At 37.4% G+C, this 13,328-nt stretch overlaps 2 protein-coding genes across 2 annotated transcripts in view; both read right to left on the bottom strand.

Annotated features, from left to right (window-relative positions):
• Positions 1-2,732: 2,732 nt before the first annotated feature.
• LOC107576594 (ras association domain-containing protein 10-like) lies at positions 2,733-4,541 on the bottom strand. Its single transcript, XM_016262747.1, has one exon. It carries the CDS (start codon positions 4,390-4,392, stop codon positions 3,079-3,081), a length of 1,314 nt encoding a protein of 437 aa, XP_016118233.1. The 5' UTR covers positions 4,393-4,541; the 3' UTR covers positions 2,733-3,078.
• A 2,530-nt stretch (positions 4,542-7,071) lies between these two features.
• Positions 7,072-13,328, bottom strand: part of LOC107575311 (transcriptional enhancer factor TEF-1-like) — a 32,947-nt gene continuing 26,690 nt past the window's right edge. The window contains exons 9-11 of the mRNA XM_016261712.1: positions 10,015-10,155; positions 9,225-9,377; positions 7,072-9,099 (exon numbers count right to left, since the gene is read on the bottom strand). Of these exons, the coding sequence (XP_016117198.1) occupies positions 8,986-9,099; positions 9,225-9,377; positions 10,015-10,155 (408 nt within the window). The 3' untranslated portion in view covers positions 7,072-8,985. The remainder of the gene's footprint in view (positions 9,100-9,224; positions 9,378-10,014; positions 10,156-13,328) is intronic.

Below are 13,328 nucleotides of genomic sequence, written 5' to 3' on the forward strand. Positions count from 1 at the left end.
ATAAATTACCCAACAAATTGAGATTAAATGCTGCAACAGCATTCATAAACATATTTGGGTGTTCCACTTGATAATTTTGCTACTAGTTGCAATAGAGAAATCATATGTACTGAGTGAGATTAGTCAATGACAAAATGATCATTTGATCTAAAAGGTCCCTTGTGACTAAAAAATGAATGTGTATAAAAAATAAAAAAAAGTAACCAGAAATGACAACAGCAAAGTATGTCTAGAAGACTGCTTTTAGTTTAATTGGAGCAGTCTCATTGAAATCACTTTAGTCTTCCTCTTTACTGTGAGCAAACAGGGATTCACGCATCAGCTCCTCAGAAGTATGAATAAACAGCAGTGCGTCACACGCACTTTTTCATTCCCACAACTTTAGTTACAGCTCAGGATGTTTTCTGGTTAATCAAATTGATTCCTCGGGTAAAAGCTGATAGCAAATTGTTCAAATTAGTCCGCTGATGAAAATGGAAGTGATTTAGCACATAGTTGCTTAATGCAGATATTTTATCTGCCTAAATGTTGTACAATAAATAATTCTCAAGACCCCATTAAATCAAAATGAGAGTTTTGTGGTTTTAGTCCATGTGTTTTAACTATGAGGAATTTTATATGCTAAACGTTGAAAAAAAAAGATTTTCTTCTGGTAAAACTGACCAAAAATCCTGATGACTCATCCTGCACTACACAGATTTTTGTCCAATCAGATGCTTAATAGAGTCAGAATGCCCCACCCCCTAATACCACCTGCAACTGACTAGCAAATCATGGTTCATGTTTGTGATGTAAATACAGCTACACTGATTTCTTTCCTCTGTTGACATATTTCCTGTTTAAAAGGAAGTGTGGCATATTGAAAGCCTCATCCTTTTTTATTTTTAAATAGCAAATAGACTTCAGGTACATCACAGCCAAGAATTATAATGTTTTATCTACTTGTTTCTAGAGAACATCTGAGTTCAGTGTAGTGTAGTGCAGGATGAGTCATCAATATTTAACAATGTACATTTTGAATATATATATATATATATATATTCAAAATGTACATTGTACATATATAATGTACATATATATATATATATATTAGAAACCCACAAAACTCTAATTCTAGCTTTTAAACATAAGGCTACGTAAAACAAATACATAGTATTGGTATTGCAACATTAGTCAGCACACAGTGGACAGTCAATGCATTGGTTATTTCGTTATAATTTGATAAGCTGCACATTACAAGCTATTCTCCGTGTGTATAAGTGAGGCAATTGGAGAGTGAGGCGATCATAACACTACATTGGTATAATTTACATGCGTTCCTCTCTTATGAAGAGAGAACATTGGTGAAATCAATAGAGGTGAAATCTTCCCTGAGGTCGCGCTGTATCGAATGATTCACGCGGAGCCACATACACGATTCTAGGCCCTTTACGATTTCCACAGCGTCCTGTCACACAAGTGACTCGCAAACAGGCGCGTTATCCGAGTCCTGGCTGTGCATTGAACTCAGTCCGGTGTCCGAATCATCATCATTGGTGCATGTTTTTGACAGTCCCCTCGCCTGCTCTACCCAAACATTGTCTTTGTCTACGGAAGGCAGTTGTTCAGTTTCTCCCTCATCTTTGCTGTCATCCGCCTGTGTCCCTTCCAACTCGTCTAATCTGTGAACCTTTTCGAGTAATTCCCGCAACTCCTTTTCCTTCGCGTCCAAAAGCTCCTGACTCATCTCCAAGTCGCTCTGCACCGTCTCCAGATCGGTGTTCAAGCGCAGCCCGATGTATAAACTCGTATCCAGTTGTGTTTTGATCCTCTCCTCCTCTAATTGGAGTTCATTGTCTGTGAGGAGGTCCGGAACAACAGGGACCGAAGTCACCTTGAGAGCCGTTTCTTCTCCAGTGCTCTCCGCGTCTTTGTTGGAAAGCTGTGAGCAAACAGGGATTCACGCATCAGCTCCTCAGAAGTATGAATAAACAGCAGTGCGTCACACGCACTTTTTCATTCCCACAACTTTAGTTACAGCTCAGGATGTTTTCTGGTTAATCAAATTGATTCCTCGGGTAAAAGCTGATAGCAAATTGTTCAAATTAGTCCGCTGATGAAAATGGAAGTGATTTAGCACATAGTTGCTTAATGCAGATATTTTATCTGCCTAAATGTTGTACAATAAATAATTCTCAAGACCCCATTAAATCAAAATGAGAGTTTTGTGGTTTTAGTCCATGTGTTTTAACTATGAGGAATTTTATATGCTAAACGTTGAAAAAAAAAGATTTTCTTCTGGTAAAACTGACCAAAAATCCTGATGACTCATCCTGCACTACACAGATTTTTGTCCAATCAGATGCTTAATAGAGTCAGAATGCCCCACCCCCTAATACCACCTGCAACTGACTAGCAAATCATGGTTCATGTTTGTGATGTAAATACAGCTACACTGATTTCTTTCCTCTGTTGACATATTTCCTGTTTAAAAGGAAGTGTGGCATATTGAAAGCCTCATCCTTTTTTATTTTTAAATAGCAAATAGACTTCAGGTACATCACAGCCAAGAATTATAATGTTTTATCTACTTGTTTCTAGAGAACATCTGAGTTCAGTGTAGTGTAGTGCAGGATGAGTCATCAATATTTAACAATGTACATTTTGAATATATATATATATATATATATTCAAAATGTACATTGTACATATATAATGTACATATATATATATATATATTAGAAACCCACAAAACTCTAATTCTAGCTTTTAAACATAAGGCTACGTAAAACAAATACATAGTATTGGTATTGCAACATTAGTCAGCACACAGTGGACAGTCAATGCATTGGTTATTTCGTTATAATTTGATAAGCTGCACATTACAAGCTATTCTCCGTGTGTATAAGTGAGGCAATTGGAGAGTGAGGCGATCATAACACTACATTGGTATAATTTACATGCGTTCCTCTCTTATGAAGAGAGAACATTGGTGAAATCAATAGAGGTGAAATCTTCCCTGAGGTCGCGCTGTATCGAATGATTCACGCGGAGCCACATACACGATTCTAGGCCCTTTACGATTTCCACAGCGTCCTGTCACACAAGTGACTCGCAAACAGGCGCGTTATCCGAGTCCTGGCTGTGCATTGAACTCAGTCCGGTGTCCGAATCATCATCATTGGTGCATGTTTTTGACAGTCCCCTCGCCTGCTCTACCCAAACATTGTCTTTGTCTACGGAAGGCAGTTGTTCAGTTTCTCCCTCATCTTTGCTGTCATCCGCCTGTGTCCCTTCCAACTCGTCTAATCTGTGAACCTTTTCGAGTAATTCCCGCAACTCCTTTTCCTTCGCGTCCAAAAGCTCCTGACTCATCTCCAAGTCGCTCTGCACCGTCTCCAGATCGGTGTTCAAGCGCAGCCCGATGTATAAACTCGTATCCAGTTGTGTTTTGATCCTCTCCTCCTCTAATTGGAGTTCATTGTCTGTGAGGAGGTCCGGAACAACAGGGACCGAAGTCACCTTGAGAGCCGTTTCTTCTCCAGTGCTCTCCGCGTCTTTGTTGGAAAGCTGCTCCTGTCGCCGTCTCATCCACCTGTGGTTGAGTTCTTCTTGTATTTCACCTGTAAGTATCTCCATCAGAGCCTCCCTCTCGGCTAGTTCCTCCTGAAGTTGAATGACTTGGTCGCAGCGTGCCGCGTATTCCTCAAACTGCGCAACGGACGCGTCCGGATGCGCGCTGGACTCTGTATCCAAGCCTTGTTCGAGCAAATAAGTGTCTTGCACGTAGTTTACGCCGTGTATTTTCATTCTGTCAAAGTGAACTTTTGATTCATACCTTTCGATTTCATTATCCAGCTCTTTTATTCGCTGTATCTGCTGTCGTAGAGTATGATCCTGCGAAACTATGAGATGTACGAGCGTTTCTATTTTCTCCGCCGATGATTTGTCACTCGAAGCCTCCTCTTTCTTCCTATTCATTTTGTCCAGCTTTCTAAAAGCCTTCCGCACAATCCTCCGCTGTTTGTCCTGTGAAATCTGCATGGTGGCTCTGGTAGTGCAAGGGCTCTCTTTGCTGAGCACGACCCGCGCCTCTGCGCTCCTCGGTCCGCTGTTGGGCAGCGACGCGTCGCTCCGGACCAGGACGAAGCGCACGTTCTCCTGCTCGTCGCCCCAGGCGCTCCACAACCGCAGGATTTTGGTTTTATTCGGCAAAATGCGCTCAAAACCTCTCCATTTCTCCACGATACAGTACGACTGCGGAGTACCGGTGAGCATCGCGCCTTTCTGGAAGTTCTGGTCCTCCAGCAGCACTTTTATTACGTCCGCGCAGGTGGTGCGTCTGGACAGCCCGGACACCAGTTTCTCCTCCCGGCATACCCACACCGAGATTTTGCTCTCCTCTTGTTCCATGATAACTCACATCGAAGTCCCCGGAACCGGTTTTACTTTCCACTCTCACATTCAGGAAATGTTACACGCGTCCCGCGCGCTCTTCACCGAGTTGTGTTTGTCTCTGAACTACAGCAGTGTGGTTCTGAGCGCTCAGGCACCACCCCATCGAGTCCCAACATCACATGACATTAAACTCCAACTTCACTCTTAATAGATAATAATGCACTCAGATGATCATAAACACATGCTGTGAATATAGGGGCTAGTGGTCACTTTTTCACTCCATTTACGCCATTATTTTTGAAAGCATTTCTGTGTAAGCAAAAATGCATCTGAACATTTCCGCAATGGAAAAATAGATTTCGCAGAACTTATGTTGACCAATAACGGGGCTTGTTGTCACAGGACTGAATATGGGAAAGTTGTCGCAATGGAAGCTGTCATTAAACCGCCTGTATCGACGTTTCAGCACAATGTAAACACACAAAACATCCATGAATCACAAAGTCATTTTTGAAACTAACACAAAAATATTAAATCTTTATTTTGACTAACAAATGTTGTAATTCAAGGTTTTCCAAACTGAAATTCATCAACCGCTGGGGGTTGAGAGTTCACAAAACGTTAATAATAAAAATAGAATATTCATTTAAAAATAAATGAAAAATACAAAATTCTAGGCTTAACTAACACAAAAATATTAAATCTTTATTTTGACTAACAAATGTTGTAATTCAAGGTTTTCCAAACTGAAATTCATCAACCGCTGGGGGTTGAGAGTTCACAAAACGTTAATAATAAAAATAGAATATTCATTTAAAAATAAATGAAAAATACAAAATTCTAGGCTATAAAATTTGACATTTTATTAGTTTACCTGCATGTCATTAACCAAATTCAATTTCAAATTCAAAAATAATTTTATCATAAAAATGTAAACTTAAAATAAAAAAATTAACAAAATAAATATAAAAATCTAAATAAAACACTCAAAGTGTTGACATATTTTCTTAGTTTTCCTTAGTTTAACCAATTAGAGAACTGTGAACACTGAATGTGTTGTGAAATTATTTAAACATTAACTTCAAATCTCTTTTCAAGTAAATATTCAGGTCAAAGAGGTTTGGCTGACCAAAACCATTTGGGAATCCCTTGTTATTAAACTGCATAAATGTGTAACATTTAAAACAATTGACGACTTGCCCCAGTGAGAAAATAACTTTCCTAACATGACACAAAATACCCTGGTCCACATGAAACATTATATAACCTATAATCTGTTAGTATTATTGGTGTTACTAGTTCTTTAAATTGCTAGTACGTCTACTGATGACATAATGTACATTTTGATAAAATATGAGCTTTAGACCATACTGTAGGCCTAAGCCTGTAAAGTACTTCACTAGAGGGAGGTGTATTATTGTTAGTCTGAAAAAGGTCAGTGGCTATAACGTAAATCACTACACTGGTTTTGTCCAGCTGTGCATAACCGGATGTTCAGATTTTCCATCGGTCAGTGCGGATTTAGGCTGTAATATCCCCAGATGAGAGAGGGCAAAAGACAACTTTCCTGGTGAAATAAACCGTCAGGATTATATCAAGAGTTCTGTTGTGCTGTAGACCTGTCGATATATGTCTATTGATAATAATAATAATGTTATAATAATCTGTGTGTGTGTGTGTATATATATATATATATATATGTGTGAATCCTAGTTACCACGGGATGTTAATCCCGTGGCAAAAGACAGAGAAACAAATACAAACATAATTAGCGTAGCTGCTGTTCCAACCAAGCAAAAATGATTTGTTTAACCCAAACTAATGAATAATAATGTGCATTTGATTAGATATAACTGCAGTAAAAGATTATGACTGCAGTAAAAGATTATGAGATGCATTATTTGAATGCTTGGCCAAAGAGATGTGTCTTTAATCTAGATTTAAACAGAGAGAGTGTGTCTGAACCCCGAACGGGATTAGGAAGGCTATTCCAGAGTTTGGGAGCCAAATGCGAAAAAGTTCTACCTCCTTTAGTGGACTTTGCTATCCTTGGTACTACCAAAAGTCCAGAGTTTTGCGACCTTAGGGAGCGTGATGGATTGTAGCGTGGTAGAAGACTAGTTAGGTATGCAGGAGCTAACCCATTAAGGGCCTTATAGGCAAGTAATAATATTTTGTAACTGATACGGAACTTAACAGGTAGCCAGTGCAGAGACTGTAAAATTGGAGTAATATGATCATATTTTCTTGACCTGGTAAGGACTCTAGCCTCTGCATTTTGGACTATCTGTAGCTTGTTTATTGAAGATGCAGGACAACCACCTAGCAGTGCATTACAATAGTCCAGTCTAGAGGTCATGAATGCATGAACTAGCTTTTCTGCATCAGAAACAGGTATCATGTTTCGTAACTTGGCAATGTTTCTAAGATGGAAGAATGCTGTTTTTGTAACATGGGAAATATGATTTTCAAAAGACAAGTTGCTATCTAATATAACACCCAGATTTTTGACTGTAGAGGAAGTAACCGTACATCCGCCTAGTTGCAAATTACCGTCTTTCGGTGCACATGTAATTCAAATGGTGATTATATTTGTTTCTCAAAAACAACGTGTGTGTGTGTGTGTGTGTGTGTGTAAACAAGCATGCTATAAATTATTTAGTGCAGGAGAGAATATAGAAACAGTTTGCAGTACAAACACTAAAAGTTTATTTTTTTCTTCCCCTCAAGGAAAGTATACACAACTGAAAACAATTATTTGACACGAGTCCACCTATTTAAAAACAGCTACCAAACTGAACGTTTCAGTGCTCTCCAGACAAAAGGTTCTGAAAACAAACAAACAAACAAGAACTGCGTCAAATACATTAGTGTTCTCTTTTAATGCAGTTGCAGATACTCTGCAAATCATGTAAAACATGGCTGACAAAAAACAAACAAAACACAATCTTATGTGGTAAATAAGACAGAGTTTGATTCAGATTCAGGAGTCATTTTACCCACAGTAATGCCGGCTCTTTCAGCACGTGAACTGTCACTCATTAGTCTGCTTGTCTTTGTAATTAAAGTCGCTTCACTTGATGCCTTTGTGTACATGAAATCCCTTCCGCTATATACATGACACCATAACGAACTGCTTTCTTATTGTAGATGAGAAATTCCTGATCTGTCATTTGATTCCTACTAAAATTAAAATATCCTTCCATCAAAATGAGAGAGCAGTAACATTTTTCTATCAGGTTTCGATTTAATTATTTTTTCTCCCCGCTTTTAAAATGTCAAAGGCATTATGGTGATAGAATCCAAATCTGACTCAAATTATTTTTTTTTTGGTGTCAATTTTCTGAGCTGGAAAAACACACAAAAGGCACTTTCAACACCTTTCACTTGGCATGAACAGAAGTGATAGAATGTGTTTATTTGGTGTACGAGAGAGATGGGACCTAACTTCGCTTAGACTGGCTTGACAAAAATGTGGGACAAAATACATACATTAAGTGAGGTTATATAGCCTGCTTTTACTCACAATTAGACGACGTCTGCGATGATAAACACTAAGGCACGAGATGCTTTGGTGATTTTGCTGTGTAAATTCCCTTTCTTGTGTAGCCTGTTCTGATATGATGATATCTTGTGAGAAGAAGAAACTCACTAGTAAATCTTTTCAAAACAGCTTTCCGAATACGTGATTGATGGAACAGGTAACCCCGCCCCCAACTCACGCCATTGGTCGAGTCAGAGTTTAGACGGGTCATTCAAAACAAATGGGGGAATTTTCATAGTGCAACTGAGAGAATCTTTATAGTTTTCGCGAAAATTAACAGACGAATGGCTTTACTCACAGTCTGTGTATCTGGGATATGATTTTAAACAGAAAATGACATGACATAGGCCTACTTCGGCTTTAAATGCAAAAGAAAACTCACAAATAAACTTCTTAATAGAAACTTTAAAAACAACAACAAGATTCAACCTTTAAGAAAATGATCTGTTTCTTAATGTTTTAGTATATATAACTGTAGGTCACACTGGAACAGCCCATGTGCAGTGTAAGGCAGGTAGTTCCACATAAATAATACAGTACCTTTTTATGCTCTTTCATTAAAGTTAAATCCACTAACGGTCAAAAATACCAGGGGCGAAGTCTTTGACATGTAGTGTGAGACTAAAAGGTTGAACAACAGAAAAAAGCTTTCATGTACTATGACAAGACGATTTTATATAAGCAACGTTCTTTCAAAAACACAATGTTGGTTTAAAACATCAACCAAGTTAAACAGACATCCGAACAAAGTAACAAAACCGTACCATTTCACGCATACAACAGGTTAAAGAAACAAACACCAAAACACAAGTGATAAACAAATTATAATGTAATTATTCATTCCAGACCTCACCCAAAACATGACAAAAGCCTTCTAGGTGGGACTGGCAGAGGCACAGCCACTTAAAATGAGGCTTTTCTTAGTCCGTTAGGCTTTGCCATCCTCGGCGGTCGTCAGCTGTGTGGCCTAAAAGCCTCAGTGAGTTTAAAGTCTCCACTGTTGAGTTTTTTTCACTCTCTGTGAGCAGTCTGTTCTGAGTGTTACTCGTGTGAGTCGAGGAGATTCAGTCTTTGACCAGTCTGTAGATGTGATGCTGAGCGCCGTGCTCGCTGTTGGACACCTCGAACACACAGGCTATGCACAGTAGGGTCTCTTGAGTTTCTCTGTTCGTCACCACCTGCGCGAACGGTGCAGGAATTGATGCTTTTAGCAATCGGCAACACAAGACCACATTTGACGCTGAATATATAGTCATATTTACACATGTGCATTTACAAATGACATGGGAATTGTAGGACCTACCAGTAGGATGGTAAAGTTTTCTAGTACGCTGTTCATCATGTACTTCTCAGGCAGGTGCTTGAGCTTATGGATAAAGTTGATCATGTATTCACACATGGGAGACCGGTTGATCTTGTACACAAAACAGCCGTTCTCAAACCGCGCATACTCTGTCTACCAGAAGAGACAAAAAATAAATTATTGAAATAAAATTTTTTATATCAAATAATACGGTTGACATTTTAGAATTACATGCATATCTAAAATGAAATACAATTACATATTATACAATATATTATATATATAAAAATACAAAATTACATAAAATGCATGTGTACATATATATGCGCATGTGTATATATTAATAATAATATAGTATAGTATACTAATATTAATATTGTGTGGTGAAATGTAATAATTGTATTAAAAAAATTACATTTAAATTATATTAAATATAATGCATAATACTTAATATATTAAATGAACTTTAACATTACATATATGCAAATAAAATGACATATAATTGTATATAAAAACCATTTAAAAAGATACTAGAAAAATTGTTTAAAAAATATTTATTTCAAAAATGTTTTGTGAATAAATATTACAATAATTACAATATAAGATGAACTTTAAAAATTGAGTTAATGAAAAAGTAAATGCTAATCAGATTATACGCAAATTAATAGTAATATGGCGTAAAATAAGTAAACAATACGTATATATAGTAAATTGAGTTGATTTTCAATATGACAACATTTGAATGTTTATAAACATCTTTTTATACAGAAGCTTTATTTCCACTCCTCACCTCAACTTTTTCAACCACTTGTTTCCCGAAGGAGCAGACCTTTGTTGAGCAGGTAATGGTCATGTTCTCGGAGCTCTCGTACTGACTGGTCACGCCGTAGAATGCTCCAGAATCCTCCAGGATGTTACAGTTGAGGTCGGCCTGCGGACACATCAGATAAAATGAATAAACAGATGGAGAGAAAACATTTACAAAAGCAAATGTGTTGAATTCCACCCCTTCGTTTGCATACAGTTGAGCAAATGAATGTCAGATGCTAATAAATAAAAGGTGCTTTATGTTAACAGTAAACTCTTTGAGCACTTTAAGCTGTGAATAGAGCCTCCTGTGATATTCATCAAGGCCACAGACAGCTGGAATCACTTTATTCATTCATTTTTTTTACAGCTGCATTTAATGAAACTTTTTTGCAAGTTTATTTTAAAACAGCGAGTACATCATCAGACACTGTTGAAAAACTATTTTTTTTCTTTGCACAGTCTTCGATATTTCAAGGCTATGAAATAAGATTACTGGCCAGCACAGACCACAATCCAAAACTAGTATCTGATGCAAAAGTGTAATAAGTGTTAACCTCCAGAGAGCGGTGTTTGAATGTCCTTTCTATGAGTCTGTACAGGATGTGGTGATGTGGTGGTCTGGTCCGCTCCTGCGCTTGCACCTGTCGCTCAGAGCGGCAGGTGTTCAAATAAAGGCTCTCTATCAAATCCAGCATCAGCCGTATTAAAGGACAGCGCGCGCTGTTTCTCATTCAGACCACCCTGGATTAAATATGCCACTGCTGGCTTTAACGCTGCACTTTAATCAAACAGGAACGTGTTGAACCAGTTCAGCGGCCTCAGTTCAAACCGATGCAGGTGACTAGTGCTCAACGGACACCGTTTTTCAACAGCTGATGCTGAAATCTACATAATGCTGATATATGGCTGATTCTTCAACTTTGGCCGCTTTTGTGTCATAGAAGTTTATTTTTCAAATGTATTTTATGGATAGATTTTACCCAGATCAGCCATCATTAAAAAAATATTAATTTTTACATTTAAATCAAAGTTAATTTTAGAGTTTATTTCAAGATCAACTTTAACTTCAAGACAAACTCAATGACTTAATGAATTTAAAGCTTATATTTCAAATAAAAATATATTTTTAAATAAATTCAAAATGATAAATACATATAACAATTTAAAGTTTATATTTAATATAAACATATATATTTTTAATTAATTCAAAATGATAAATACATATAACAATTTAAAGTTTATATTTAATATCAAAATGTTTTTTTAAATAAATTCAAAATGATAAATACATATAACAATTTAAAGTTTATATTTAATATCAAAATATATTTTTTTAATAAATTCAATATCGCCCATACTTAAAGGGATAGTTCACCCAAAAATGAAAATGTGATGTTTATCTCCTTACCCCCCAGGGCATCCAAGATGTAGGTGACTTTGTTTCTTCAGTAGAACAAATATGATGATTTTTAACTTTAACCGTTGCAGTCTATCAGTCGTATAATGCATGGCAGTGGTAACAAAATCTATGAGCGTAAAAAAAACATGCACAGACAAATCCAAATTAAACCCTTGATGTCCTAAGACACGAAACGATCGGTTTGTGCCAGAAACCCAACAGTATTTATATCATTTTTTACCTCTAATTCACCACTATGTCCAACTGTCTTTGTACCCGCGCACGGCATCCGGTGCGTGAGGTGTGTACGCGCTCTGCTGACAAAACTTGTTCTTCTGACAAAACACTTCTCTGCCTCCCCTAGACAGTCGTCTCTCAGTTCTGCACAAATACAGTACATACTTGTCTACAAATCAGTCCAACAGTAATGAGTTTGAGGCTGCATAACATGTGCTAGAGTATTTACTGTACATAGAATAATGAAAGCTCTCTCTTCTGAAGTACTGCTGCTATGTACTGTAATTATATTGTAAGTGTATTGTGTAAGTAGTATTGAAAACTTGTAGATGAGCTGTAGGCTAACTTCCCTCACGGCCAGTCCATGCAGAAGAACATGCTCAACTAGAGTGCTTTGTATTTCATCAGCAGCTAATGACCTTTGACCTCATCCCCATTGTTTTTATTTTCCCCTCCAATTCATCTTTGTCTCCCACTACCAGGATTCATTTTCCAAATCACATAATCAGCTGTGCTCTTGTTCATATCAGCCTGAGATTCTGTGTCATCAGTTTTGCTGCTGAATGTTCACACATGGATAAATGTGTCTGTTTGAGTTAATTTTTTATGCTTGAGTTAATTATATTGTGTGTTTGTGTTTTCTGAATGAGAACATGGTTAAACCTGTGCAAAATGATGCCGTTCTTGTGTAGAGTTTTGCAGAAAACACTGAGTAAATTAGAACGTGTGAAAACAGGTGAAATGTGTTCAAAGTTTTGAGAAACGTGTCTTTGTTTCAGGAATTGTCTTATTCAGTTTTGTACTGTGCTTGAACTTCAGTTTTATAGTTTTGAAAACAGTGTGTAAACATGTGCAAACTGGCTTGTGTAGTACATGAAGTTTTGGTGGTGTTTGTGTCGAAGTGAGAAAGAATGCATGTAATTTGACAAATGTCTTCAGTGAATGCATTTTGCGCCAAAGCAATGATAATGATCCACAGTTTATCCACAGACACTGATGCTGTGCTCGCTTTGATAAAGTCACCTGTGTTGAAAAATGTCCAAGCGATTGAAAAAAAAATCTGTAATGAAAATTTTAATTATAATGAACATAAATTTCAAAATGTCATTGACATGTACTCTATAAGTATTTCTGAAAAATAATTTTATAGTTAAAATTCTAAATTATGCACGCCGTTACACCTGTACACACTACAAGCATGCAGTCGTTATCAAGACCTTCAGTTGCGTGAATCAAAATGAGAAAGAAGTGAGATGTGTGTGTGGCTTTCTGAATGATTTTTGCTGCACATATGGTTTGAGAATAGAGTGCTGTTCTTCTGGGGTTTAACAGACTCTAGTAGTGTAGAAACAACAACCAGTCAGTGGTATTTTTCAGGTGACAATGCTTTATTAATGAGGGGTAAGAGGAGTCTGGCACAAAGGCATGAGTATGTGAAACAGCTGAAGGACTGGACAACAGAAGATGTGATCTGGATCTCATGCTTTGTGTGCAGATTCAGTAGACCCGAGGGTCAGATTCACAGCACAGGGAAACTCACAACATGAGAACAGCTGTCTGCCAGACTTTATTGAAATAAATGGTTGACTATTATTAACATCCACACCAGCACAGGGTAAAGACACAGCAGTTACAAGGATAAAAACAATACACAGACT

The sequence above is a fragment of the Sinocyclocheilus grahami genome, unplaced genomic scaffold, assembly GCF_001515645.1.
Source record: "Sinocyclocheilus grahami isolate Dianchi unplaced genomic scaffold, SAMN03320097.WGS_v1.1 scaffold31.1, whole genome shotgun sequence".
NCBI lineage: Eukaryota > Metazoa > Chordata > Actinopteri > Cypriniformes > Cyprinidae > Sinocyclocheilus > Sinocyclocheilus grahami.

Coding starts and splice junctions, on each gene's coding strand:
- LOC107576594 (XM_016262747.1), bottom strand. CDS start 4,392: ATGGAACAAGAGGAGAGCAAAATCTCGGTGTGGGTATGCCGGGAGGAG.